Raw genomic sequence first — 26,116 nt, 5'->3', positions numbered from 1 at the left:
ATACGTAAACCTTACCACTACCAAAGTAGAGCGGCTGCTTTCATTTTTTACCTAAATGGTGAAAAGACCTTCAAACTTTTACATCAATGAGGATCGAACCCATATATGGATGTGTGCTGAGTTATTTGCTGATTCACATAAATGGATGTGTGTGTTAGTGTTACTATTTTAAAGGGCTAATTATTTGAAAAGTGCTTCAACTTTGTCACTTTTGTTTTTGTGGGACTCCAACAAAAAAAAGGTTCTATTTTAAGAATTGAAACCGGTTAAAATAACTTTTGTGGGGTCATGACATGTTGCTGATAACATGAACTCTAATTAACCGGTTACATCTTTTTTTATTTTTAATCTACTTCTGCCACCTTGGAGTCATGTATATATTTTAATTATTATACAATTTATATAATATGAATATATGATGATGAATTATTAGTTAAACCCAACCCCAAATACCACCACCATATCCCAAAATCATCATCTACGCACAAACCAAACATCAATTTTATTTTTAATCAAATCATCTAATTTCTTCCCTTTCCCTGCAAAATATAGTATATATATATATATATATATATATATTCTAGATCTTAATGGATGAGTTTTGATGTCGATAAAATCCACTTTCCTTGCTGATGTTGTTGTAGATCCATATATATAAATTTAAGCTTTATGGTCATAGATTTATAGTGCTATTATCGGATCAAAATTATGATGGGTGGAGGTGGATTTAATTTCGTTGGCATAATTGCAATTAAATGGCGGCGACTACGAAGGCTACACGAATTGGAAAAAATTGGAGTTTTATGATTGCAAAACCATGGTTGTGGTACTATTTCCATGACAGAGAGAATTTCACAAACAAACATGAAGTTCTATAATTGGACAAAATGGAAAAATATTTGTATTGTTTTTTGCTGGATCTGGCTATTGGTTCAAATCAATTTTATGATTTTAACACCAATGTTTTTTGTTTTTTTTTTAATCTTTGAATTTTTGACCGGATCTCTAAACTCTACGTACAGATATAGATTTTTTCAATATTTTTGTACGTTCAAAATTTTGGAAAGAAAGATATCGCCAAGTGAAATTTAAATTTTTTGCCGGAAAACGACGTGTATTACCGGGAAAAAGGGTCATCGGAAAATATCATGGGAAAGGAGAAGATGTTGACTTGGTGGAATATCCATGTGGAATAGGTATTTGTTAATATAAATGATATGTAATATCATATAATCAATAGATTTAAAAAAAAAAAAACAAAAAATGAGTTTTAATTTTTTTTAACCGACTACTTACAAGGAACCCTACAAAAGTAATTTTAACCGGTTTCAATCTCTAAAATAGAACTATTTTTTTGTTGAAGCCACACAAAAACAAAAGGTCAAAGTTGAAGCACTTTTTCTTACGAATTTAATCTTTACTACAATTCACAAAAGGTTAAAGTGGCACAGTTTATTTATTGACGTCCATTTCATATCCATAGTTAGAACGACCTTATTTTAAAACGATAGGAATAAAAAAGATAAGAAAATATTTATTTTTTTATTTTGAGTTTTCTTTTGTAAAAAATAGAAATGGAAGAAGAGAAAAATTGAGGTTTTTTTTATTCAAAACTTTCTTGTCAAAAATGATCTGATTGTGAAGAAAGAATTTGTAGCCCGTCAGAAAATGATTAATCTACTCACCTATCACACATTATTATCTATCCCTCTTCCACTAACCACTACATAATCTCCTTAATATCTCTTCTCATTTACTACAATATCCTTTTCATATTATTTTCCTCTCCAATCGACAATCGCCACATAGTTAACCTCTCCACAATTTCTCCTCTTCCACAAACCATCCACTGTGATCTGTACGTATTTTATTGAATTTTTTAAATTGTTTATTGGGTATTGTAAATTTTATTATTGATTTCTTGAAATTCTTAGATTTATGAAATCTTTAGTTTTTTCTTTGATACATGGTATTTGGTTTCATCAAGTGGATTAAAAATTGGAATGACACTTCCAGGCTATTTTGTTAGCAAGGTATACAATTTTTTTTTGGGTGGATTATTTTCTATGTATATAGAGAGGGAGAAAGAAAAAAGCGAGTATGTGTTTGTCATATAATCTTAGACATAGATACCTTAACATACTAATTGTTAGTTTTTAAGGATTTAGTGGTTAAAGTTAGGGTTGTAATCGAACCGAGTCGAGCCAACACAGTGCCAAGTTTGAGCTCGACTCGATTGTAAAACTCAAAGCTCGACCGAGCCTTTATTTTCAAGCTCGAGCTCGCCTTATGTGTCGACACTTTCGAGTTCGACTCGGCTCGACTTGATTAAGAATTAAATTAAGTTTGAAATCAAATAAGTCCAATAAGCTCGATAATTTCAAACTCGACTCTATTAACCTCGACTCGGTAGGAAAGTATTTATGTAAAAATATATAATATTCAAGGGTAAAAGTGTAAATAAGCACAAGCTCGATTAAGCTCGCGAGCTTTTCGAGTAGGATATATTGAGGCTCGAGTTTGACTCGAAAGTTTACTCGAGTAGCTCGAACTCGATCAAGCTCGGCTCAACTAAGACTTAGTCGATTTCGAGTAATCTACCAGTCGATTTCGGTTAGCTCGCAAACTATATCGTCTCGTTTACACCCCTAATTAAAGTCTAAAACACTAAAACGTTACGAGTTACCACCCTAGATAGTAAATATAATGAAATAAATCAAGATAATAATAAAAAAAAAACTCAAAAAGACAAACTGACATCTACACATCACGTTAACTAAAATATAGGGAAAAAAAATATTAAGCAGGCAAAGCAAATATGACGAGTCAGCTCCTTTTGATTTTGAAATCATATATAAGAAGGGAAACATAATACCCTCGCTGATTATTCAACTCGCGAGTATTCACAGATAATGTCTCGATGATTCCATATTCGAGATTAGCCTACTCTAGCAGAGGTGGCCAATCTAAAGATTCAAAAGGGCCCATAATTGTACAAGAAGGAACTAGACAGATGATAGTTGTAAGTATTGCTTTCCCATCAACAAGATCATCATCATTTTCAAATAGAGATATGTATGAAAAATACCTTTAGAAGTCATTTTCAACGTAATTGAAGACACGTTAATTAAACGGTTTACAGATAAAGAATCATCGTCAATAGCAAGTCAATGTGAAGAATCATAAAAACATAGACAAATTTGGCAATTAAAATTGGTTTAGCCATTAATAAATTTGACAATTCATAAAAATCTATGAAAAATTCAGATTTATAATCACTATCGTATAATAATAAATAAAATAAATAAATATATAAAAATAAATAAAGCCACAAACTTCGTTCCAAAATAGGGATGACAAAAAAACCCGTACTCAATGGAAAACCCGATATTCGACTTTAGCGGACTGGGTTCGGGTGATGCGGGTTTAGGCCTGAATATGGGGATGATTTTAGTTCTTTGTGTGGGTACGGGTCTCGGTATGGTTTTAGATGAAAACCCGCATACCCAGCCCTTATACACAAAACCCTCCCCGAACCCACAAATATAGTTTGAACATATACTAGCTAGTACAATATTATACTCTACCAGAAAACACAAATAGTTTTCTTTACTGCATTAAGATTTAAAACTTATTGTCTACTTGATGTAAATGTTTAAAATAGGGAACTAACAGTAATACAACGCCGCATTCACAAAACCAAGCTCACTGAAATTTTTTTGTCTTATGTTTCCAAACCGTCGCAACCGATTTATTAACCTTAATACCATGGTAAAAAAAGGTCTCTATTTTCTTTAATACATGGTGTTACAAATTAAATTATGTTACATTTATTCATATTGAAAAAATTAAAAGAAAGATGCTATAAATAAAATTCTTATGTACCTTATTTTAAAAATTTATAGTTGTAGATGGATTTAGAGTACTTCTCATTTTAACTCAGTGGTTGAGCACTAGTTTTATATGTTAGAGGTATTAAGTTCGAGACATGGAAAAGACATTTCAAGAAATTTCACAAATAAAGTCATCCAGTGAAACATGTTTAGGGATATTGTTTTATCCCAATTAAATGTCGTGCATTCGGACGGTTTAGTTAGGGATTTTTCTCCTCCTACTAGGTATTGAAGGTGAGGGGGCTATCTAGCACGGACCCGATTAAGACAACGTAAGCTGGATTTCTAGTCACGAGCAAATGATCCATTCTTTTAACAAAAATAGTAAATGGATTTAGAAAACTATAATAATAACGTATCCACTCATGGTAAGTAAATGCGGACCCGTCAGGCTTGGTCCAAGTTTAAGATGGGTTTTCTAATTGGGATTGGGTCTAGGATTACCTAAACCGGTCCATATTCGGACCGTTTTCATCCCATTTTCCAAACCGATATATTATTATGGATACGTATAAATATAAAAATAAAAAATAAAAACGATGATAGCAACAACACATCATAATAAAATAGGGCGTTAGGGTTTTTGTATGGAAACTCGTAGTCGGAAAAGAGCATTAGCCACCTCGAATTCCACTTCCGGCACCACCACCCCCACCACCGCTACTCGTTCCACTAAACGCTCTCGTCTTTCTTCTTCTTCAAACGTCGCCGTTTCATCCCTCCCCACTCCCTCACGCGCCACTTCTTCTTCTAACATGAATACTAACCCCCCTGAACCTTCCGCCTCAACCTCCGCCTCCGCCACTCGCGGCGGTAACAACCCAAACCCTAACTCTAACCCTAACGCTAACCCGAACACGGATAATAGTTTAGATAAAGGTAAAGAAATAGAAACTGAAACTAATGTTAGGGTTAGTGATATGGATATAGATAATAGAGATACAGATAGATATAATGAGGATGATGATAGTGATAGTGAAGATGTAAGGACATTAAATCAGAATATAACTTCTGCTACAAATGCACTTCAAGGTTTGTTGCGAAAAATAGGTTCCGGTTTAGACGAGTTAATGCCGCCATCCGCTAAGAAGGCGGCGTCGGGTTCTTCATCGTCGTCTTCCCGAAATAGTCAGTTGAAAAATATATTATCGGATTTACGGGCGTATGGGGAACAGGGGAAGCAGATTGAGGCATTGTCACAGCTGTGTAATATTCTTGCTGTTGGGACTGAGGATACTTTGAGTGGTTTTTCGGTTGAGTCTTTTGTGCCTGTGCTTGTTGGGTTGATGAATTATGAAATTAACCCTGATATGATGTTGCTTGCGACTAGAGCGATAACGCATTTGTGTGATGCGTTGCCGTCTTCGTGTATGTCGGCTGTGGATCATGGAGCGATTCCTTGCTTGGTTGCTAGGTTGCTTACCATTGAGTATATGGACTTGGCTGAACAGGTGTGGTAACTTTGTAGCTATGTGTTCAAGCTGAAGTTAAATATATATTTGTGAATATATATATGTTTATGTACTTATGTTCGTATATAATCCTGGTAGATTGTTTGGTATACTTAAGTAATTTTATTGTGATTTATTTCGATGGTGCATCTAGGAGCTATATGACTGAATGCTAAAACTAGTAATAGGACACATTGAAAAAGGATATATCAGGAGTGAAGTAGAGGTATATTCGCAGAACCTTAAAACCTAACTAATTAGGTACTCACATTTAATTTTGTGTGGCCTATCTACCTGGTTCTCGAAAGATCTTGTTTCCAGTGTTGAATGCTGGTAATGGAAAAATATTATGTGAGGTTGGATCGAGCTCCATTGTAACAAAATTATAATGTCTATGTTAGAAGTTATGAGTGAATTAATGGTAGGAAGTAGTTGAAGTGTACATCCTTAATAGAACTGTTGATCTATGTGGAAATTAAGTGCTAAGTATAACTGTGTGAATGCCCTATAATTGTGGAAATTAGAATCTTTGTTATAAATTTTAATGTATTTATGATTTTAGTGACTTAGTAAATAGTGATTTTAGTAATACTTATTGGTCTCGCAACAGTCCTTGCAAGCTCTCAAGAAGATATCTCAAGAGCACCCTACTGCATGCTTACGGGCAGGTGCACTAATGGCAGTGCTCTCGTATTTGGACTTCTTCTCTACCGGGGTCCAGGTACCTTCTATTGCTTATCATGCTTACCAAAAACCAAATGGAAGAATTGAATATAGCTCAATTTTATCTAATTATTATCACAATTTTATCTGTCAGCGTGTAGCATTATCTACTGCTGCAAATATGTGCAAGAAACTTCCATCTGATGCAGCTGATTTTGTCATGGAAGCCGTTCCTTTGTTAACAAACCTTCTTCAGTATCATGATGCCAATGTGAGCACAAAAGTCTAAGAAGATGAGATTTGTTAACTAATTGCTTATCTATCAGCTTCTGATTGTTTATTTTGCATACAATGTTCTGTTTTTAGGTGACAGAAAATGCATCAGTTTGTTTGACTCGAATTGTAGAGGCATTTGCAGCATCTCCCGATAAGCTTGATGAGCTTTGTAACTATGGGCTAGTTACACAAGCAGCCTCACTTATTTCAATCAGTGGTTCTGGTGGTGGACAGGCATCTCTCAGCCCATCTACATATACGGTATTGGAATAGCTGTGCTTGGTTAAATACAATTGATGTTGGGTGTCCATGTTGCTTAACTCAAAGTTTTCCAGGGCTTAATAAGATTGCTTTCCACATGTGCAAGAGGCTCTCCTTTAGGATCAACAACATTGCTGGTGCTTGGAATCAGTGGCATTCTCAAAGATATATTATCAGGTTCTGGTCTTGTTGCAACGATGTCTGTATCACCTGCCCTGAGCAGGCCCCCAGAACAGGTAATGCTAATTTAATATTTGCAGTTTATTTGTATTATGCTGGTTTTCTTAGTACCTCTGCTGGGTATTCATATAAATGTCTGAAGGAGCTTTCATGGTATCTGTCATGCCTTAGTTTGGTTCTTATAAGAATTGCTATATTTGTTGTACTTGACGTTTTTCTAGCACTCTCTTAGTGAAATAATAAAGGTTTATGATACGATCAATATTATTTATAATTAGATAATATAAATTTATTATTATTAGCGTATTATTATTTAGGAAAGTATTATTTTGATCTTATTTAATTAGGTAAATCTTAGGGAACACGTTATAGGTTATCTATATATACGGCTTTATGATTGTATTATGAGGAGTGTGGAATATTAATCAGAAGTTTATTGTTCTTGTTTAGTTTAATTTGGGAGTTTACTGGTTCTCGAATACCAGCCTATCTTTCTTATTGTTCTTATCATTTGATACAACAAGCCATTGGTTCGTATCAATTGGTATTAGAGCATCGATCTTGAACCTGTGATATTCAGAAGGAAAAAAAAAAAAAACTTTTCGAAAACACTGTTCACTCGGTACTGTTCATCGTTTACTGTTCATTACATGCACTTTTCATCCGGTGCTGCTCAACTGGAAACACAAAAATTATTTTTTTTATGGCAATGATGGAGGATTTCGGAGCAAAGATGGAGGAATTCAAGGCAAAGACGGGGGAATTTAGTAGGAAACACGATGAATATATGGAACGACGTGCAAGGCAAACACAATGAGTTCATGACATTATTAAGGGGGCTTGCGATTTCGAGGGGCTGCGATGTGTCTGACTGGCCCTCATCAGCTGGTGTTGAAGGTACTCAATCTGTTAATGGTTGTGAAACCAAAGTGGTTGAGAAGACAAGTGTTATTAGTGAGCAACATTCCACCTAGCAAACCGATCATAAAATCAACATCGTGGAATACATTGGTACAACACAATCACACCATGAAGATAGAAGCAAGGAGCCCGAGGATGGAACCACTAAGGTACCAGAGAATAAGGCAGTAATAGATCTGAATGATACTCGTCAAGTTACAGTTAGTAAGGAGATTGAATATGTTTCAGATTCAGTTGTAGGTAAACATGACCCATATGGACGAATCAACAGTTGGGTGCAGCAGGGAGGTGAGATAATCGTTGATGGCTGCAAAAGCCAACATAGAACAAACAGGACCATAAAGACCAGAATTTTGTATAGCTTCAATAAGCAACTCGGTGGTGGAGACCAGGGAGATAGTCGAGACAACTCTATAGCACTTAACTTACCTAGTGTTATTAGTCAATATGGTCTGTTTGTTGTTGGACATGTTTTTGGGTGTTCCAGAATGGTATGGGATCCAGGAATTGTTTGAAGCATTCTTTGAAGCCACACCTTGAGGACAAGGTGTGTTTTGCGGCGGGGAGTAATGATAAGATCAATATTATTTATAATTAGATAATATAAATTTATTATTATTAGGGTATTATTATTTAGGAAAGTATTATTATGATCTTATGTAATTGGGTAAATCTTAGGGAACACATTATAGGTTATCTATATATACGGCTTTATGATTGTATTATGAGGAGTGTGGAATATTAATCAGAAGTTTATTGTTCTTGTTTAGTTTAATTTGGCAGTTTACTGGTTCTCGAATACCAGCCTATCTTTCTTATTGTTCTTATCATTTGATACAAGCCATTGGTTCGTATCAGTTTATTGGCTGTTCAAAGAAAAATAATTTAAATGTCGGAAGACATTCAGATACAGTTTGAGGTAGTCAATGAGCTAATTTTGTTTTCTATTATTCTACTACTTGCCTAGCTTCTGAATCATAATTTTTTATCCTTTCATCATGTGTTTCATCTTATTTACTTAATCGAAGCATCCTAATCCATCATTATCATGATTGGTTGGTAGAGTCTGATCTGTAGTGTTTATCTCATTAGTGTCCCTGGTTTTGGTGTTGGTTTAGTTTTTTGAAGGTTGCAAAGTTGCACTAGATATAAATTTGGCAAAATTTGCAAATATCCCTGTTTTCCTTGATTGCAGCTTCTTAATAGCTTATATCTTATATTAAACATATAACTGTATCTTAAAAAACATTCTTCCTTTTTTGATCTTATCACGGTTAATAATGTATTTGCAAGAACTTCATATTATAGCACTATTTTTTTGATGGTATATATATGATCCATTTACCAATACGTTCTTGGTATACAGATTGAACAATATTGACTTCTAAGCGGTTAAAATCTTTTTTGATTTGAAATTGTTTAAGATTCAGCTGCAATCATGTTAGAAACACTCAAACAAGTAACTTTAACACTAAATATTTGCTTTGTTTATGCAGATATTTGAGATTGTGAATCTGACAAACGAGCTGCTTCCTCCACTGCCTCATGGAACCATCTCTCTTCCTGCCAGCACTCATTCACTTATGAAAGGGCATCTTTCAAAGAAGTCATCTGCTGGCAGCTCTGACAAACGAGAAGAAACAAGTGGCGGTGCACTGGAAATCTCAAATCGAGAGAAGCTATTGACTGATCAGCCTGAGATTCTACAGCAGTTCGGGATGGACCTTCTTCCTGTTCTCATTCAGGTTAGAAGTCTAGAGAACACTGGTAGCTTGTCCCATACAAGCTTTTAGTCTCTCACCCCCAAATTATTTCCCTTTAGATAATACACTGTTTAAGAAGACTGTAATTAATGCAGTCCCCTTTTTGTAAAATGACTTCTACCCTTTTTATACTCCATACAACTAGTTAATGCTCCCTTTGATATTTGTAATACTAATTATAGCTGGGGTAATATGGTAAACTTAATTGAATTTATCTAATCTTTCTAGATAGGGAAATGAACTTTAGACAAATTTATGATAAGGTGGAAATTAACATTGAGCTGCTGGAGTCCTTGACAAATAGCCAATTGTTGTCTTGCAGATGTACGGGTCAAGTGTGAATGCACCTGTGCGTCATAAATGTCTCTCAGTTATTGCGAAGCTGACATACTTCAGCTCGCCAGATATGATCCAATGTCTATTCGGTGCTACAAATATATCAAGGTATATCACTAATGGGTCCTTTGCCTGTTTTATACTGGATTAATCGGATTAAGTAGATATTCTAATTTTACATGCTTCAATATTCTTGTAGTTTCTTGGCAGGTGTGATGGCATGGAAAGATCCACAAGTACTCTTGCCTTCTCTTCAAATTGCAGAGATCCTAATGGAAAAACTTCCAGAAACTTTCTCCAAGCTGTTTGTCAGAGAAGGTGTCGTTCATGCTGTGGATACACTCATTGTGGCTGAGAAGGATGCTGAATCCACAAGCGGATCATCCTCACGATCCAGACACTCTGGACGCCACCTTGATGGCACCTCAAATGTAGATGTGCCTACTGAGGATCCTAAAAGCACCACTGCTGTTGGTTCCCCTGCTACTTCTGTTGAGGGTCATGCTGTTAATTCCAGTCTTCAGGTAGCAGTGAGTACACGTGCAAAGGCTTTTAGAGATAAATACTTCCCTTCAGTTCCTGGAGCTGCTGAAGTTGGGTTTACAGATGATCTTTTACATTTGAAGAAGCTTTGCTCAAAGCTAAATTCTTCTACAGATGCTAATAAGTTAAAGTCAAAGGGAAAATCAAAAGCCTGTGCCCAACAGTTTGTGGAGTTTTCACCTATCAAAGAAGATAACTTGTTAAGAGTGATAGCAGAGATAATGGCAGAGCTAAGCAAAGGGGATGGCGTCTCCACCTTTGAGTTTATCGGAAGTGGTGTTGTCGATACTTTGCTCAATTACTTATCTTGTGGGTGCTACTCAGAGGAAAGAGTGTCAGAGGTGAATTTGCCTAAGTTACGTGAACAAGCCATTAAAAGATACAAGTCATTTGTAGAAGTTGCCCTTCCTTATGGATTTAATGATTCAAATTTAGCCCCTATGAGTGTTTTAGTTCAGAAGCTTCAAAATGCATTGACTACAGCAGAACGTTTTGCAACAGTTCTGAGTCACAACTTTGGATCTACAGGAAGTGGACGTGCCTCTTCTGGTTTGGGTGCTTCATTTCAGCCAATTAAACTGCGACTTTGCAGAGCAGATGGTGAAAAAACTCTTCTTGATTATTCTACAAATATTATTCTCATTGATCCGCTAGCAAGTTTGACAGCTGTTGAAAACTTTCTTTGGCCACGGGTTCAACGTAGCGAGTCTAGTCGGAAGACATCTACTTCTGTTCAGAACCCAGAATCTGGAAACTTGCCGGTAGCTGGTAGTGCTCCAACATCTTCTTCTACTCTTGCTTCCGCTACCTGTCGTCAATCCACAAGGTCCAGGTCATCAATTAATACAGGGAATTCTTTGGAAAAGGAAACAAAACCTGAGAAAAAAGCAAGTTCTTCAAAGGGGAAGGGAAAGGCCGTCTTGAAGCCAACTCAAGCTGAGGGGAGAATTGCTTCAAGAAGAAAGGCTGCTACAGATAAGGACACTTCGATGAAGTCTGTGGACAATGAAACGACATCTGAGGTATGCCTCTCTACATGCACCAGTGTTGTTAGTCTATTACATAGTAGCTGTAGATAATTTTTCTTTGCCGTGCTGTGTACTTATCTTCTTTTTTTTTGCCACCCCCAGCTATCATTTTTTTCTGCTCATGTTCTCAGTTTATTTATTTGTATACTGCAGGATGAGGATGTAGGGATATCGCCTGTCGAAATCGATGATGCGTTGGTGATCGAAGATGACAATATATCCGAAGATGGTGATGGTGATGACCGTGATGATGTATGTTGCATATCCTTCTTGTTATGCCCTTTTCTTTATTTTACACCGACTTTTGTAGTTTGAAGTTGGTGCAACAAAATATATGTAATTCTCTTGAACGTAGGTAAGGTGAACCACAACCATTGTAGTATGTTGATCACATAACTCAACCAAAGGGTGTTTGTCAAGTGGTTCGAAATGATAATTTTATCTTTAAATGGATGGTGATTTATGGGATCATATGATTACATAATGGATTAAACACCTGAAACATCTGAAAAGTTTTGAAAGTTCATTGGGGATATAGGCCAATTAAAAAGTACATGGTGCAACCGTGTACATACTGAAAAGTACATTGACATTTCGGGCCTTTAACTCTTACAAATTCAATGATATGACACATGTAGCAAGTAAATTTTTTCTTAGTGGCCCGTATAGCATCATTTGATATCTTTTGATTATCTTAATTAGTAATTCCCCCTGTCATGTTCATGAGTTCTAATGTATGAATCTTTTTCTGTGTTAATAGATGTTAAGGGATGATGCACTTCCAGTTTCATTGCCAGATGCTCATGATGAAAAGGTGGGTGATTCAAGCGGTAGAGGAACTCCATCTATGGGCTCAGAGTCTACAGAGTGTAAGGGTGCAATGTCATTTGCTGCTGCAGCCATGTCTGGGCTTGCATCCGCAAACAGTAGGGGCATCAAAGGAGGTGGAGATCGTCATGGGCAGCCCATCCCTGACTCTAGTGGTTCTCCCAAGCTCATGTTTACTTCAGGTGGTAAGCAACTTAGCCGAAATTTAACCATCTTTCAAGCTATTCATCAACATATTGCTCTAGACGAGGCTGATGACGAAAGGACCAGTGACTTCATATCTAGTGATGGTAGCAAATGGAGTGATATCTACACTCTGACTTACCAGAAAGCAGATAGCCAAGATCATATGAATATGGATTCGACAAGCCCTAAATCTTCAAAAGCGGGGTCTACCTTGCAGTCTAACACTGATACACTCGAGCACCAAATGTCATTTTTTGATAGCCTTTTACAAGGAGAACTTCCTTGTGATTTGGAGAAGACTAATCCTACTTATAATATTTTAGCTCTACTACGTTTGTTAGAGGGTCTAAATCAGCTTGCACCTTGTTTACGTGTCCAATCAGTTATTGATAACTTTGCCGAAGGAAAAATCTCATGTCTAAATGACCTCAATGTAACTGGTTCTAGGGTTTCTGCTGATGAGTTTATTAATAGTAAATTAACTCCAAAATTGTCTAGGCAGATTCAGGACGTGCTTGCACTATTTAGTGGTAGTATTCCATCATGGTGTTATCAGCTGACAAAAGCATGCCCCTTCTTGTTTCCGTTTGAAACTAGGCGTCAGTATTTCTATTCAACTGCTTTTGGGTTGTCTCGTGCTTTGTATCGGCTTCAGCAGCAACAGGGGGCAGATGGAAATGGATCTATGAATGAGAGAGAGCTAAGAGTTGGACGATTACGTCGACAGAAAGTCCGTGTTTCTCGAAATCGTGTTTTGGATTCTGCTGCAAAAGTCATGGAGATGTATTCAAGTCAAAAGGCTGTTTTAGAAGTAGAATATTTTGGTGAAGTTGGCACTGGGCTGGGTCCTACAATGGAGTTTTATACCCTTTTAAGCCATGATCTTCAAAGGGCGGACCTGAAAATGTGGAGATCCAACTCATTTGATGGAAGCAAAGCAATGGAAGTTGAATCTGGAGAGAAGAAAGAGGGGAAAACAAGTGACATTATCATCGCACCCCTTGGGCTGTTTCCACGTCCTTGGCCTCTTGCTGCTGATACCTCTGATGGTAGCCAATTTGCCAAAGTAATCCAGTATTTTAGACTTCTTGGCTCTGTGATGGCAAAAGCTCTTCAAGATGGGAGGCTTTTGGATCTGGCACTTTCAACACCGTTCTATAAGCTTGTGCTTGGACAGGTGAGCTACTCGTTTAGTTTTTTTTTTTTTGATACAGTTTTTTTAATGTAAGTCAATGGGTGGAAACTACGACCCATTATTAGTTGGTTAGTTCAAGTTGTTTTATATCTAGCGAGTCAACAAAGAATCTTGGTTCAACAAGAAACAGGTCAAATGGAGTGAAAGTAGGTTTTTTATTATAGAAAACTTTCGTAAATCTCCTTATTGGATGAATGGTTATCGTATTTCAAAATATATTGACACAATGGCTGCTGATAGAAAATTTAAAACTTGGGTAACCCAACCTGCTGGCCTGCCACCGGCATTTTACGACCTTAATATCTCACTCTTATCTTTCCAAAAGGGTACATATCACAAATCATGTTATATTCCTTATTAATACTGCTATGTTTGCTGACATGTACCAATTTTTTGCAGGAACTTGATTTATATGATGTTGCTTCATTTGATGCTGAACTTGGCAAGACATTGCGAGAGCTGCAAGCTCTTGTTTGTCGGAAAAAATTCCTAGAGTTGACGCCTGTGCATGATCATGATGAAGCTCTTGACTTAAAATTTCGGGGGGCTTCAGTTGAAGATCTTTGTTTGGACTTCACACTTCCTGGTTATCCAGATTTTGTTCTGAAATCAAGCAACGAAGATGTACTTATGCACCCGTTTACCACATTACTTTTTCGATTGATAGCATATTATCTGTCCTTTCTTTAAGTTTGTTTGCTATTGTTTGAGAAGATTTTCATTTTTTTTTTTTTTTTTTTGTAAGTACAGGTCAATATAGACAATCTGGAAGATTACATTTCCCTTGTGGTTTCTGCTACTGTCAAGACTGGTATTGCACGCCAAATGGAAGCATTTAGATTCGGTTTCAATCAGGTCATCTTTGTTTCTCTTTTTTGTAAAGTTTCTGTTTTATCTTACTTCTTCAAGTCTTATATAAATACCAACATCGTTAGTCTTACAGTTTTAAAGCTCCTGTAATGCGTCAAAACATGTAATTTTTGGTACCCGGTTAAACTCGGACTAGACTACTGAGGTAGTTTTGTCCCGTTTTGTAACTTTTAATTTTTACCTATTTAACCTGTTAGAGATATATATGCAACTCGATTGACCCATTCAGAAATAAATGAACTGAAAATCACCGCCTCTGGTTTAATCCATGCATATAGCTCAGTGTTTAACAGATGTTATTATTTATTTCAGCTATGGTATATTTTATTTTACTTTTTACACTTTCTTGTCTACTGCCTATATTAATGCATACTTGTGAATGCCTAGAACAGTAATTTCTGTATACGATATCTCCACATATTCAACTTTTTATCTTCTAGCCCATCAGTCTTATATTAGTGTTGGTTTTCATATGGAAAAGAAAGATGATTGTTAAAATGCTCTGATTTCTTTGCTTTGCTTTCTGAAAATGATTCAGTTTATGTAGTTTGGTGATACTATTTGAAGATCTTATTGCTGCAGAATGTAGATGCAACATATCTTTTTGTAGACAAATGATACTTTTACCCGTTTCTTAGATAGTCCAAAAGGATTAAATTTCTTGCTTGTTCACTTAAACTAATCTGCATGTTGTCAACTACTAGGTATTTGACATTTCAGCTCTGCAAATATTCTCCCCAGACGAACTGGATTATTTACTATGTGGCCACAAAGAGTGTTGGGAGGTATATATTGTTCATTTGTAATGGGTAAATGTCAATGTTCCTTGGAAGAATGTATTCTTATAATTCTTCTACAATCTGCAGGCTGACAAACTTGTGGAACACATAAAATTTGATCATGGATATACTTCAAAGAGCCCTGCAGTAGTCTATGTATGTAAATTTCTTATGCAATTTGGAACCTTTACTTACTAGTTCTCGAGTTCTCTTTGTTGAAAATAGAAGAAAGGAAAGGTAAGGAATGAAGGTGAAAAAGAAGAGATGGGTCGTACATTTTTTTCTTTTTTCCGTCGCTAAAGTCTTATGATGTCTGGTGGAAATCATACTCATTCTGGTATCCCAACAATGGGGATGAAAGTTATTTAGGGAATTTTATCAAACTCCGCCTTCCCTTCCTTTCACTTCATTTCCTTTCTTTCTTAATAACTCGAGAAGACAATGTTTTTAAACATAGTTCTCTTTTCTTTCTCTTCCAAAAATATAGTATTGCATTGGCACATTCAGTAGAACCAATTATAATTAAAGTTTGTTGACTACTATTTAGCTACTCGAGATAATGGGAGAATTCAGCCCGGAACAACAGAGAGCGTTCTGTCAGTTTGTGACTGGCGCTCCTCGGCTTCCACCAGGTGGTTTGGCGGTGCTGAATCCTAAGTTGACGATTGTTAGAAAGGTAACTGATGGTCTTATTGTCTTGATAATGCTTTTCTGTAAAGGTGCTTATAATTTTAATTTATTTTCCTGATTCAGCATTCTTCAAAAGCCAGTAGTGTGACATCCAATAAGAATGGTTTGTTGGATCCTGCTGATGATGACTTGCCAAGTGTGATGACATGTGCTAATTACTTGAAGCTTCCTTCTTACTCCAGCAAGGTAGAGTAACCTATTATAGGCTAACCATCAGTAACATGTATTCCTGTTCGTTTTAGTTCTTTCTTTCATATTACATCAGAAACATCTCTTGTTGGTCTGCCCTAATCCAGTTTGGTAAAGTTTCAGCGATGTTTAATTTAGTTTCCCTTTAAGATCTCGGTGCTAGAACTAGTGGTGGTTAATTGAGCAGGCTGGGTAATGGGCCAAAACAGTTTCAAAATGAAATAGTTCAGTTTGGATAATCCACCAACAATAGTTGTCCATATTTATCAATAGCTTATGTGTTGAATAAAACCTCTTTTATTAAAGTACTCTGAGAATTTACTTTAAAGTGATTTGCTTGGCATAGGTTTAGTGTTAACCGATCAATAGGAATGTTTTAAATGTTTAAAGTAGCAACAATCAAAACTTTGGGCTTCCCCCCAGATCATTAAAGCTTTTGCAGTGTACAAATAAGTTAACGTGTTTGAAAACTTGCCAGAAATGAAGATGCTGCAATTGTCAATTAGTCATTTATGGCCCAACATGGGCAGAGTCACAGATTTCATATGAATGGGGTATCAACCACTATAAGTGGTAATCTTACATTTCTTTTTTTTGTTGTTGGTTAATATCCAAATGCCAACGGAGATGGTATCAGATACAAGCATTAAGCTACTTCGTAGAAAAGTCTCTTTTTTTCCATCTACTGGAGGGAGTATTAAATTTATATCTCACGCTTGATTTGGATAAGTTGTTAAACCTTGGCGATTTAGTTATTTAACTGATTATATTTTTTATAACAGGAAATCATGTACAAGCAAATTCTTTATGCCATCAGTGAAGGACAAGGATCTTTTGATTTATCATGAGTTTTGATCTCAAACAAACAGAATTTGTACATTATATCAAAATGCTTTTGGAAGCTTCTCCTGTAAATGGGGTTGCATTGTATATCATCTACCTGCTCCATTCCTGCCTCCTTTCATGACTGTTCAGTGTTAAGGTGAGTTCTTTTGTTCAATAACATTATGTTTGTGCTCGATAACTTTCTTTTAGAAGGCATTCTTTTTGTTGCTTGTATTTATTGAATTTAATATATAGACTAAATAGATGGGTCAGGCAGGATGAGTAACATGTTAAAGAGAGAGCTATTCGTGGGTCAAAACTTTTTTTAAGATTATAGAAGCCAAGGGAGCTGCTGGGTTTAGGCCAGATTGCGTTGACCTTTTACTTTCCCCCTGAATTTTATGTTCCATAAATTATTAGTTTATTATCTATTGTGATAACAGAACTATGTCACCATAATAATATAATTTGTTGATAAACTATCTAGGAGATCATTATTAAAAAAACTTTGGGAGTCCTTTGAGTTTTCACTTGCTTGTTGCATTTGGCTCTTTTCCTTTTGAGCTAAATTTATGTACAACCCAGTTTTCTGGTCAGTGTTAGAGCTATTGCCTTGATCTAAGAAAATCATGTTACACAAAAATATGGATGCTTTTCGGTAAATGGTCAATGTTGTTTAAATGTCATTTTCTGCTTGATGTGCCCCTTTCTGTTTATTAATCTTTATTTTATTTATTTTTTTGTGATTTTGATCATCTTCCTTTGATTCTTTGTTTTCAGTTAAATGTGATGTGGTGATTAAATTGTGATCGCAGCCCATGCTAAAGGATGGTCTTACTAAACGGCTCGTTTTCTACAGATTTTGAATTGTAAATAACTAGCAACACGTATTGTTAAATCTCTATCTGCCGTCAACACCACATGTTTTTGGTTACTTTTGCTAAGGCAATATATGCCGGTTCTGATTAAGGGGTTAGATCATTCTCCAGTTTCCGTGAGTCTAACTAATATGTCTAGACTCTAGAAGTCCTACTTTAAATCGTGTGTTGATCGCCAAGAGGGGATATAAGTTTGTTTTGGATGTGGAGAGATGCTATGATGCACCAAAAATCCAAACAGGTAGCCGTACCCGTTTCAGAAACTCCATGGAAACGTTTCCGCGTATGAAACACATGAAACGTTTTCTTGAATTTTCCAATAGATACCGAAACGTTTTTTTAAAGTTTTTATACGGTTTTTAATTAATATCAAGGTTTTAATGGATTTTTTCTATTCCCCAAACTCAAACAAGTTAATATTATATACAATTTGATCAACATTAATTTTTTTCTATTTCAAAACCAATTATTAAACACTAAACATTCAATGAGTATTTAATGAGTGATCAAGCATGTATTATACAATTATATATATACAATTATACATAATCACTCGAGTCTCAAGTATTTCTATATAAAAATTGATATAATTTATATTTGTATATGTTTTTATTGCCGTACTCGTATCCTTGATTTTTTAGTTTTACTGTTTTCTGTTCCCGTATCGTTCTCGTACCCCTTTGTCGTACCCGTTTCGGTGCTACATAGGAGAGATGTTTCAAATTTTATTTGTTTGAATGTTCTCTTCGACAAAGTGTGAACAGCTTAAACTCGGATGATCAAGAAAGGATTATTGGTTATAAATGCGGTTTTATATATATATATATTTTACGATGCAGCATAAGAAAAGCTTCTTAAATGAAGTGATATTTTGATTTAATAAATCATTCTAAGATTACAATCTCTCCACTCATGACAAATCTGATTTGTTAATTATATATTATTGCTTAATTTTCTCCTGTCATATTTGTAGGATTTATCTATTATTATTAGATTATTTTAAAAAAATAAAAATATTTAAACTATATTATAAAGTATTTAGTTAACTATATCTTTGTAAATATCTCCCTTTTTATTCATTATTTAGAAGATTTATGCATGAAGTGCTTATAAGTTATAACGTAATAATATACCTTCAACAAATTTAATTTACAACATTTACCTTAACTATTAAATAATTACATTACCCTTTTTTACATCAATTAAATTTACATTAATGGTCATGTCGATACTATCATTGTCGCTGTTGTTGTCACCGCCACCATCACTGGTTCACATCATACGGCCATTGTTGGAACCACGTTAGTGTGACCGTCACTGATCATGTATCATTCCTGATATGATAATTGACGATAATGAAATCCCTATGTCTAGGTAAATATATGATGAGCGTATTTACTCTTAGAGACGTAGAATAGGGTTTCCCATTAGGTGATTGTAACTAAGAGGACTAATGATACACACATTAAACACCAGAAAGGTTGAATGTGTAAATACTAAAGGGTTGAATGTGTAATTACTCTCATTATAAATAGAGGGTAATTAACCCTAAGTTAAGGTTAATCACACACACATAATTCCCCACAAATTCGCGTGTTTACTCCTCTCTAATTCGTGCATCATGTTCCAGCCGAATTACCCATCTCATCCTAACTCAATCACCTTGTTATGGGAACCCGAAATCAATAGCAATTATGCTTTAATGTTCTTACAGGTTCCACAGGACGATTGAGGATGTTTTATCACTCGAATCGAATCATGTTTATTCCAACATGTGGTATCAGAGCCTCGTTACGAACAATAAGTCGTGATTCGGTTCGAATTTGATGAATTTCGCGAACTAAAAATCTGCAGAATAAGAACTTCGTGCTGACGTCTTCACGAGTTCGTGCTGACGTCATCACGAACTAAAGCCCACTTCGTGCTGACGTCATCCTCGCGCTGACGTCATCTCGTGCTGATGTCATCAAGGACTAAAGACCACTTCACGTTGACGTCATCTTCACGCTGACATCATCTCCGTGCTGACGTCATCATGGCTTCTGCTCCTTTTCGCGCTTACGTCATCTCTAACTCGCGCTACGTCATCGCGAACTTATGCTTATGTCACCATGAACTTCAGCTTAATTTCATACACGAACTAATGACAACCTCGTGTTTACGTCATCACGAGTTAATGACACCTTCGTGCCGACATCATCATGAATCTATGATATCTTCGTGCTTACGTGTTCACGACTTAGATGATGTTTTCGTGCCTATATCATCACGACTTACTGATGTCTTCGTGCTTACATTATCACGAACTATTAGATGACTTCGTGCTTATGTTATCACGAACTATTACCTAACTTTGTGCTTACTTGATCACAAGTTATTACTTAAGTTTGTGTATACTAAAGACGATCTTAGCTGATGAATGTGTTCGTGCTTACTATTTTACCCTATAATTTTGTGGTTGAATTTGTCTCTAATTTTTCAAAAATAATTTTTTCTGAGACATTTTTACCACAACTCGATCCCAGCCAGGGGCTCTGCCCCTTGGACCCCGCCAGGGGCTGCCGCCACCCCGCTCCCAGGAGCGCTGCCCCCGGACCCCCGTAATGTGTGGGGGCTTCGCACTAATGTACATGGTTTCATCATTTGTGCCCAAAGGTCAAATATGATTCTCATGGTGCGTTCTTTTCCTTTTGGATAATGAACACTAAGTATATTGATTCTGCCCAAAGGTGATTTAATATACTTTGTGTGCTAAAAGGAATATTTTTTCATGCATAAGATACACGATTCTTAATTTTGTGCCCAAAGGTCAAAAGATAAGCGTTGTGCCGCATGACCCTAATGCTCATGTGTACTTAGATATTAGTTACTTCTGCCCAAAGGTGATGTAAATCTAAGTAGAGCCTTATGTCAACTTTATGTTTTGGTGTTTACAGTAGGTTACCTATCACTGGCTTCATTAGTATAATGGTCTTAGTCTCATTACTTTTAGGAACATTACTATAGCCTCTTACGTAATTAGACATTACGTTAGTTCCATTACTTTTAGAGACATTGCTTAATAAGCCTTAGATATCTAATTATGAGGAACATTATTATTAGCCCTTACTTAAGTTTAGGCATTACTTTAGTTCTATTAGTTTTATAGATATTGCTTAGTCTGCCTTAGATAGCTAATTATGTCACTATAATCTTATTGCCCTTAGTTTTAGGCATTACTTTATTAATCTTCTGTTACCTGTATCATAAATTGATATCCTCCTTATTTCCACTATAGTACCTAACTTAGGCATTAAGCCACTTATTGATGAAAACTTTGCTTCATGAAAGGATTAATCACCTCTAACTTTAAAGATGCTAGACCTTGACTATGTCATTCGGCATAATGAACCCACTGCTATTACTGCTAACTTTTTCGCAACTCAGAAAGCGAATTTTAAGAAAGTGGAATAGGGCGAATCACTTGTTACTAATGATGGTCAAGAACTTCATCAATCATAGTATCTGAGGGAATGTATAAGGCGTATGCAAGTAGCTTAAATACAAAGGAAATACCAATATTTGTGAACACATAATGAATATGACTGACATGACTCATAAGTTTAAGAGTCTTAAAATTGAAAGTCTTTGATAACTTTCTTGTGCATTTTTTAATGACCTCATTGCATGCTCATTTTGACATCTTCAAAATTAACTTTAGCGCTATGAAGGATAAATGGTCGATGAGTGAACTAAATGCAATGTGTGTGCAAGAAAATGTTCGTCTTAAGTTGGGCCAACCTAAAGTGTTCACCTTACTACCACTGCTAATTACATTAAGAGGAAAGATATGATAATAATAATACTGCAAATAAAGTTCAAAAGGATAATCATGGTGCTATTGCCTCTAGCTTTAAGTCCTTGACTAGCAATCCTAACTGCAAATTCTCATTGTGCCTAGATTGCCTTAATTTCAAGGAACTGCTAGCTAGAAAGGTTACTTCTTTCGTGTAATATTTGATTCCTGTATGTTTAATGTATCTTCCAATACATGTGTGAGTGATTCTAGTTCTATGGTTCATGTGATTAACTCAACATAAGCATTCCACACAATTTAGAAGCTATCAAATGACCAAAGAAAGCTTAGAGTTGGAAGCGTTGATCTCTTATATGTTGAAACCATGGAGACTTATTATTTACATATAAACACTTGAAAGTGTATTAGACAAGTGGATACTTTATGTGTACCGAGAATTTATCGGAACATTGTGTCTATTTTTTCTAGTCTAACACCTTGAAAGTTATGTATTAATTCATGGTTACGACGAGATTGCCATTACTCATAATAATGAATTCCTTGAACCTAGTTTATTGAATGGATTGTTGTATAAGTTAGAATTAGATCATAATTTCTCACAGTCTTTGTTGTCTCCTAATATTGATGACATAACTAAAACAAAGACAAAATCACCTAAATAATTAGAGAATTCCTCCATAATGTGGCATAAACATATTGGTCACATTTCACGAGTTTGCATGATACGACTCATAAAGGATGGAATATTACATTCTCTTGACTTTTATGATTTTGAAACATGTATTCAATGGCTTAAGGGATTAAGAAAGGAGCCACTAGAAGTTCCAACTTGTTGGAAATAATTCACTATGATGTTAGTGTCCCTTATCCAGCATCCATGCATCATTTATTAGAATCATTAACGATTATTCACATTATATGCACCTATATTTGATCTGAACCTTTGGAGACTTTTATTGATATTAAAATTTTGGTTTTAAACCAACTTGATCATAAAATAAAAGTTGTGAGATCAGATAGAGGAGGTGAGTATTATGGTTGACATATTGATATTGGTTAAGCTCTTAATCCTTTCCATAACTTTTGAAAGGAATAAGACATAAGTAACCAATATACCATGTTTGGTTCTCCTCAACGAATTTATGTTGCTAAAAGGAGAAATAGAACTTTAATGGACATGGAGAAAAGTATGTTTGTCAACACTAACTTACCTACTTTCCTTTGGACTGAGGTCTTACGCACAACTGTTTATATACTCAATAAGAGTTCCGTTAGAATCTGTCCTTAAGACTCCTGGATAGAAAGGAAACTGAGTCTGAGTTATATGAACGTATGAGGTTGTACTGCCAAAGCATAACTCTATAACCTTAACTTAAAGAAACTGGATCCTAAATCCCTTACCTGTTTCTTTATCGGTTATTAATCTTACTGTCTTTCCTACTCTACTAGCATTATTGACACGCACTATGTCACATTTCATGAGAACTAAGAGATCAGTGGGAGCACGACAAATCATAACTTAAGATTTGCAGGAAGTACAAGAAGCGGGGGGAACCACTCGTCGGTTATTATTACTCCTCCGATAACTCCTCTTGTACCCAACGCTGCTCCTAATATCACTGATCCACCTTCTCTATCAGAATTCTAAACCTCCTACTTAGAATACTACTAATGTAAAAGCATCTTATTAATAATGCTAAAGCAAAGCATCTTACTACTAATGCTAAAGCATCTTCCTTATTGAACCTGAAAATCAACTCAGGAGATCATCTCGGTCACTCATGACCATAACTTTGATGATTTCATTATTTAACTGAAGTTGAGGACATTGGAAAGCTTACTGATCCTAACTCTTATTAAGAAGCCATTAATAGCGATCATGCCGCTTAGTGGAATGAAGCCAAAATTTGAGAGCTTAATTCCATATAGCATAATGACGTTTGGAACTTGGTTGAATTTCTTGAAGAATCCAAATCTATAAGTTGTAAGTGGATCTTCAAAACCGAATTAGACCCGAATGGAAACGTCACACGCTATAAGGCCATAACCATTTGCGAAGGGCTTTACTCAAAAGGAAGGAATCGATTACCAAGAGACTTTATCTCCTGTCTCATAAAGATTCCTTAAGGATCATCATGGCATTCGTATCTCATTATGATTTAGAGTTACATTAGATGAATGTCAAGACCACTTTCCTGAATGAAAACTTGTAATAGGACGTATACATGTGAACCTGAAGTTCCATAAAGTAAAGAGCACATGATCTGCAAGTTGAATAAGTCCATATATAGGTTGAAGCAAGCATCACTAAAATGGTACGTTAAGTTTAATGAAATCATAAGAAGACACGACTTCCTAAGAAAATCAAGTGGATTAATGCACCTATCTCAAGATCAGTGGGAGTAAATTTACAATCCTTGTTTTGCATGTGAATGTTAGACTTGCAAGTAACTACTTGGATATGTTGCATGAGTCGAAGCATTTACTTTTCGCAGAATGTCGACATAAAAGATCTCGGTGATGCCTTTAATGTCAAAGGTATCGAAATACATCGGGATAGGCGTAATGATGTTCTAGTTTTTTCTCAAAAGACTTATATTGAACACATCTTAGAACACAATAACTTGCAACACTACACACCCACTATAGATCTATTAGTAAAAAGGAAACGTATGTGATTGTTCCCAAAGTTTGAACATTGAGATTAAAGAAAGGGTAAATGAGGATGATACCTTACTCGTAAGTAGTTAAGAGCATTACGTACGCTTAGGTCTGTACTCGTTCAGATATCGCTTACATTACCGGTATGCTTGGGAGTTAACTATTCAATCCCATAATAGCACACTGAAAAATGGCTAAAAAGGTTCTAAGATATCTGCAAAGGACCAAAGACTACATATTAACTTATAGAAGAGGTGACAACTTAGAAGTAGTGGGATGTTCTAATTCCAATAAGAAATCTACTTCTGGATGTATATTTATGGTTAGCTGGCAAACCTATCTTTTGACGGAGTCATAAGTAGAAACTGACTGCAACGTCTACAATGATGTCTGAACGTTCATAATTTCATGTCATGAGATGTTGTTAAAGAACCTGGTCAGTGGACTCGAAAGTTGTCAACTTTATTATTAGACCATTGAAGTTTTACTGTGATAACTCAGCTACCATAATTTTTGAACAATAACAGTTCAACTGGCGCTGAGATGTATCTTGATACAAAGTATCTGTTTGTGAACAGATTGAGGAAAATGTTATTTGTATTGAGTACATAAGTACACATAATATGCTAATGGATCCAATGACCGAAGGTCTTCCTCCTAAAATCTTCGTAGGATACGTATCGAAGATAGGCTTACTTAAAGACATATTATGATAGCATGTTGTACTTATTGGTCATTATTATTATGTTAATTAAAATTTTCCTCCTTATTCAGATTTTGTTTGTCTATTAGTTACACTTCGAGCTCATAATAGTGTAAAGACATTATGTAACAAAATTTGTCTTAGTCAATTGATCATTGCTTATTAGTTTTAAATTTGAGTCATAGTTTGACTAGTGGGGGTCCTGAGTTGATGTTCTTCTCTACGACTGTACTTATTGGCTATGATTTCGGTTTAAAACAAAATGAGTATTATTCCGGAACTTATTTAAATACTCATAGATAAATGATCGCTCGGTCAAGTGGGAGAATGTTGGAACCACGTTAGTGTGACCGTCACTGATCATGTATCATTCTTGATATGATAATTGATGAAAATGAAATCCCTATGTCTAGGTAAATATATGACGAGCGTATTTACTCTTAGAGACGTAGAATAGGGTTTCCCATTAGGTGATTGTAACTAAGAGGACTAATGATACACACATTAAACACCAGAAGGGTTGAATGTGTAAATACTAAAGGGTTAAATGTGTAATTACTCTCATTATAAATAGAGGGTAATTAACCCTAAGTTAAGGTTAATCACACACATAATTCCCCACAAATTCGTGTGTTTACTCCTCTCTAATTCGTGCATCATGTTCCAGCCGAATTACCCATCTCATCCTAACTCAATCACCTTGTTATGGGAACCCGAAATCAATAGCAATTATGCTTTAATGTTCTTACAGGTTCCACAGGACGATTGGGGATGTTTTATCACTCGAATCGAATCATGTTTATTCCAACAGGCATATGATTAGTCACTCAAAGGAAATATTCTTCAACAAATAAGCTCTTTTAGCAAGCGTAGAAAAGTTATCTATAAAAATGCTCGTTTATTTTGGTTCCTGAAATGTCTCTCCTGGTTGAACCACAACATATGCAGCCTAAAAACCAGTTTTTAAAACATTATAATTGATATTATAAAGTCAATACATTCAGTATATTTTCTAATCTAGTCCTACTACTCGTACGATGTACGTTACTTATATATATTGTACCATAAATAAATTCAAATATGTCTTATATATTAGTCGTGAGTATGAAATAAATTGTGGTAGAAGTAAACTGATCATCAAAGCTAAGTTATATGTTTAGTTTATAATTTGGATTTACCTTAATTTATTACAATAACATCA

General features: G+C 35.5%; 1 protein-coding gene across 1 annotated transcript; it reads left to right on the top strand.

Moving 5' to 3' along the window:
• Positions 1-4,451: 4,451 nt before the first annotated feature.
• On the top strand, positions 4,452-17,853 carry LOC122603263 (E3 ubiquitin-protein ligase UPL3-like). The gene is made up of 18 exons (XM_043775930.1): positions 4,452-5,344; positions 5,955-6,065; positions 6,162-6,278; positions 6,374-6,544; positions 6,619-6,780; positions 9,142-9,390; positions 9,731-9,852; positions 9,944-11,309; positions 11,469-11,567; positions 12,076-13,506; positions 13,924-14,148; positions 14,275-14,379; positions 15,099-15,179; positions 15,261-15,329; positions 15,721-15,849; positions 15,927-16,049; positions 16,835-17,034; positions 17,658-17,853. The coding sequence occupies exons 1-17, from the start codon at positions 4,481-4,483 to the stop codon at positions 16,898-16,900; spliced, it is 5,490 nt and encodes a 1,829-aa protein (XP_043631865.1). The 5' UTR covers positions 4,452-4,480; the 3' UTR covers positions 16,901-17,034; positions 17,658-17,853.
• Positions 17,854-26,116: the final 8,263 nt, after the last annotated feature.

This window comes from Erigeron canadensis, chromosome 1, assembly GCF_010389155.1.
Source record: "Erigeron canadensis isolate Cc75 chromosome 1, C_canadensis_v1, whole genome shotgun sequence".
In the NCBI taxonomy this organism is placed as follows: Eukaryota; Viridiplantae; Streptophyta; class Magnoliopsida; order Asterales; family Asteraceae; genus Erigeron; species Erigeron canadensis.
Note: the sequence above shows the minus strand (reverse complement) of the source record. Positions and strands in the feature narration are given on the sequence as shown.

Excerpts from the sequence above, each read along its gene's own strand:
- LOC122603263 (XM_043775930.1), top strand. The coding sequence starts at position 4,481 with ATGGAAACTCGTAGTCGGAAAAGAGCATTAGCCACCTCGAATTCCACT. Across the intron at positions 5,345-5,954 it reads ATATGGACTTGGCTGAACAG|TCCTTGCAAGCTCTCAAGAA; the intron begins GTGTGGTAACTT and ends GTCTCGCAACAG. Across the intron at positions 9,391-9,730 it reads TTCTTCCTGTTCTCATTCAG|ATGTACGGGTCAAGTGTGAA; the intron begins GTTAGAAGTCTA and ends GTTGTCTTGCAG.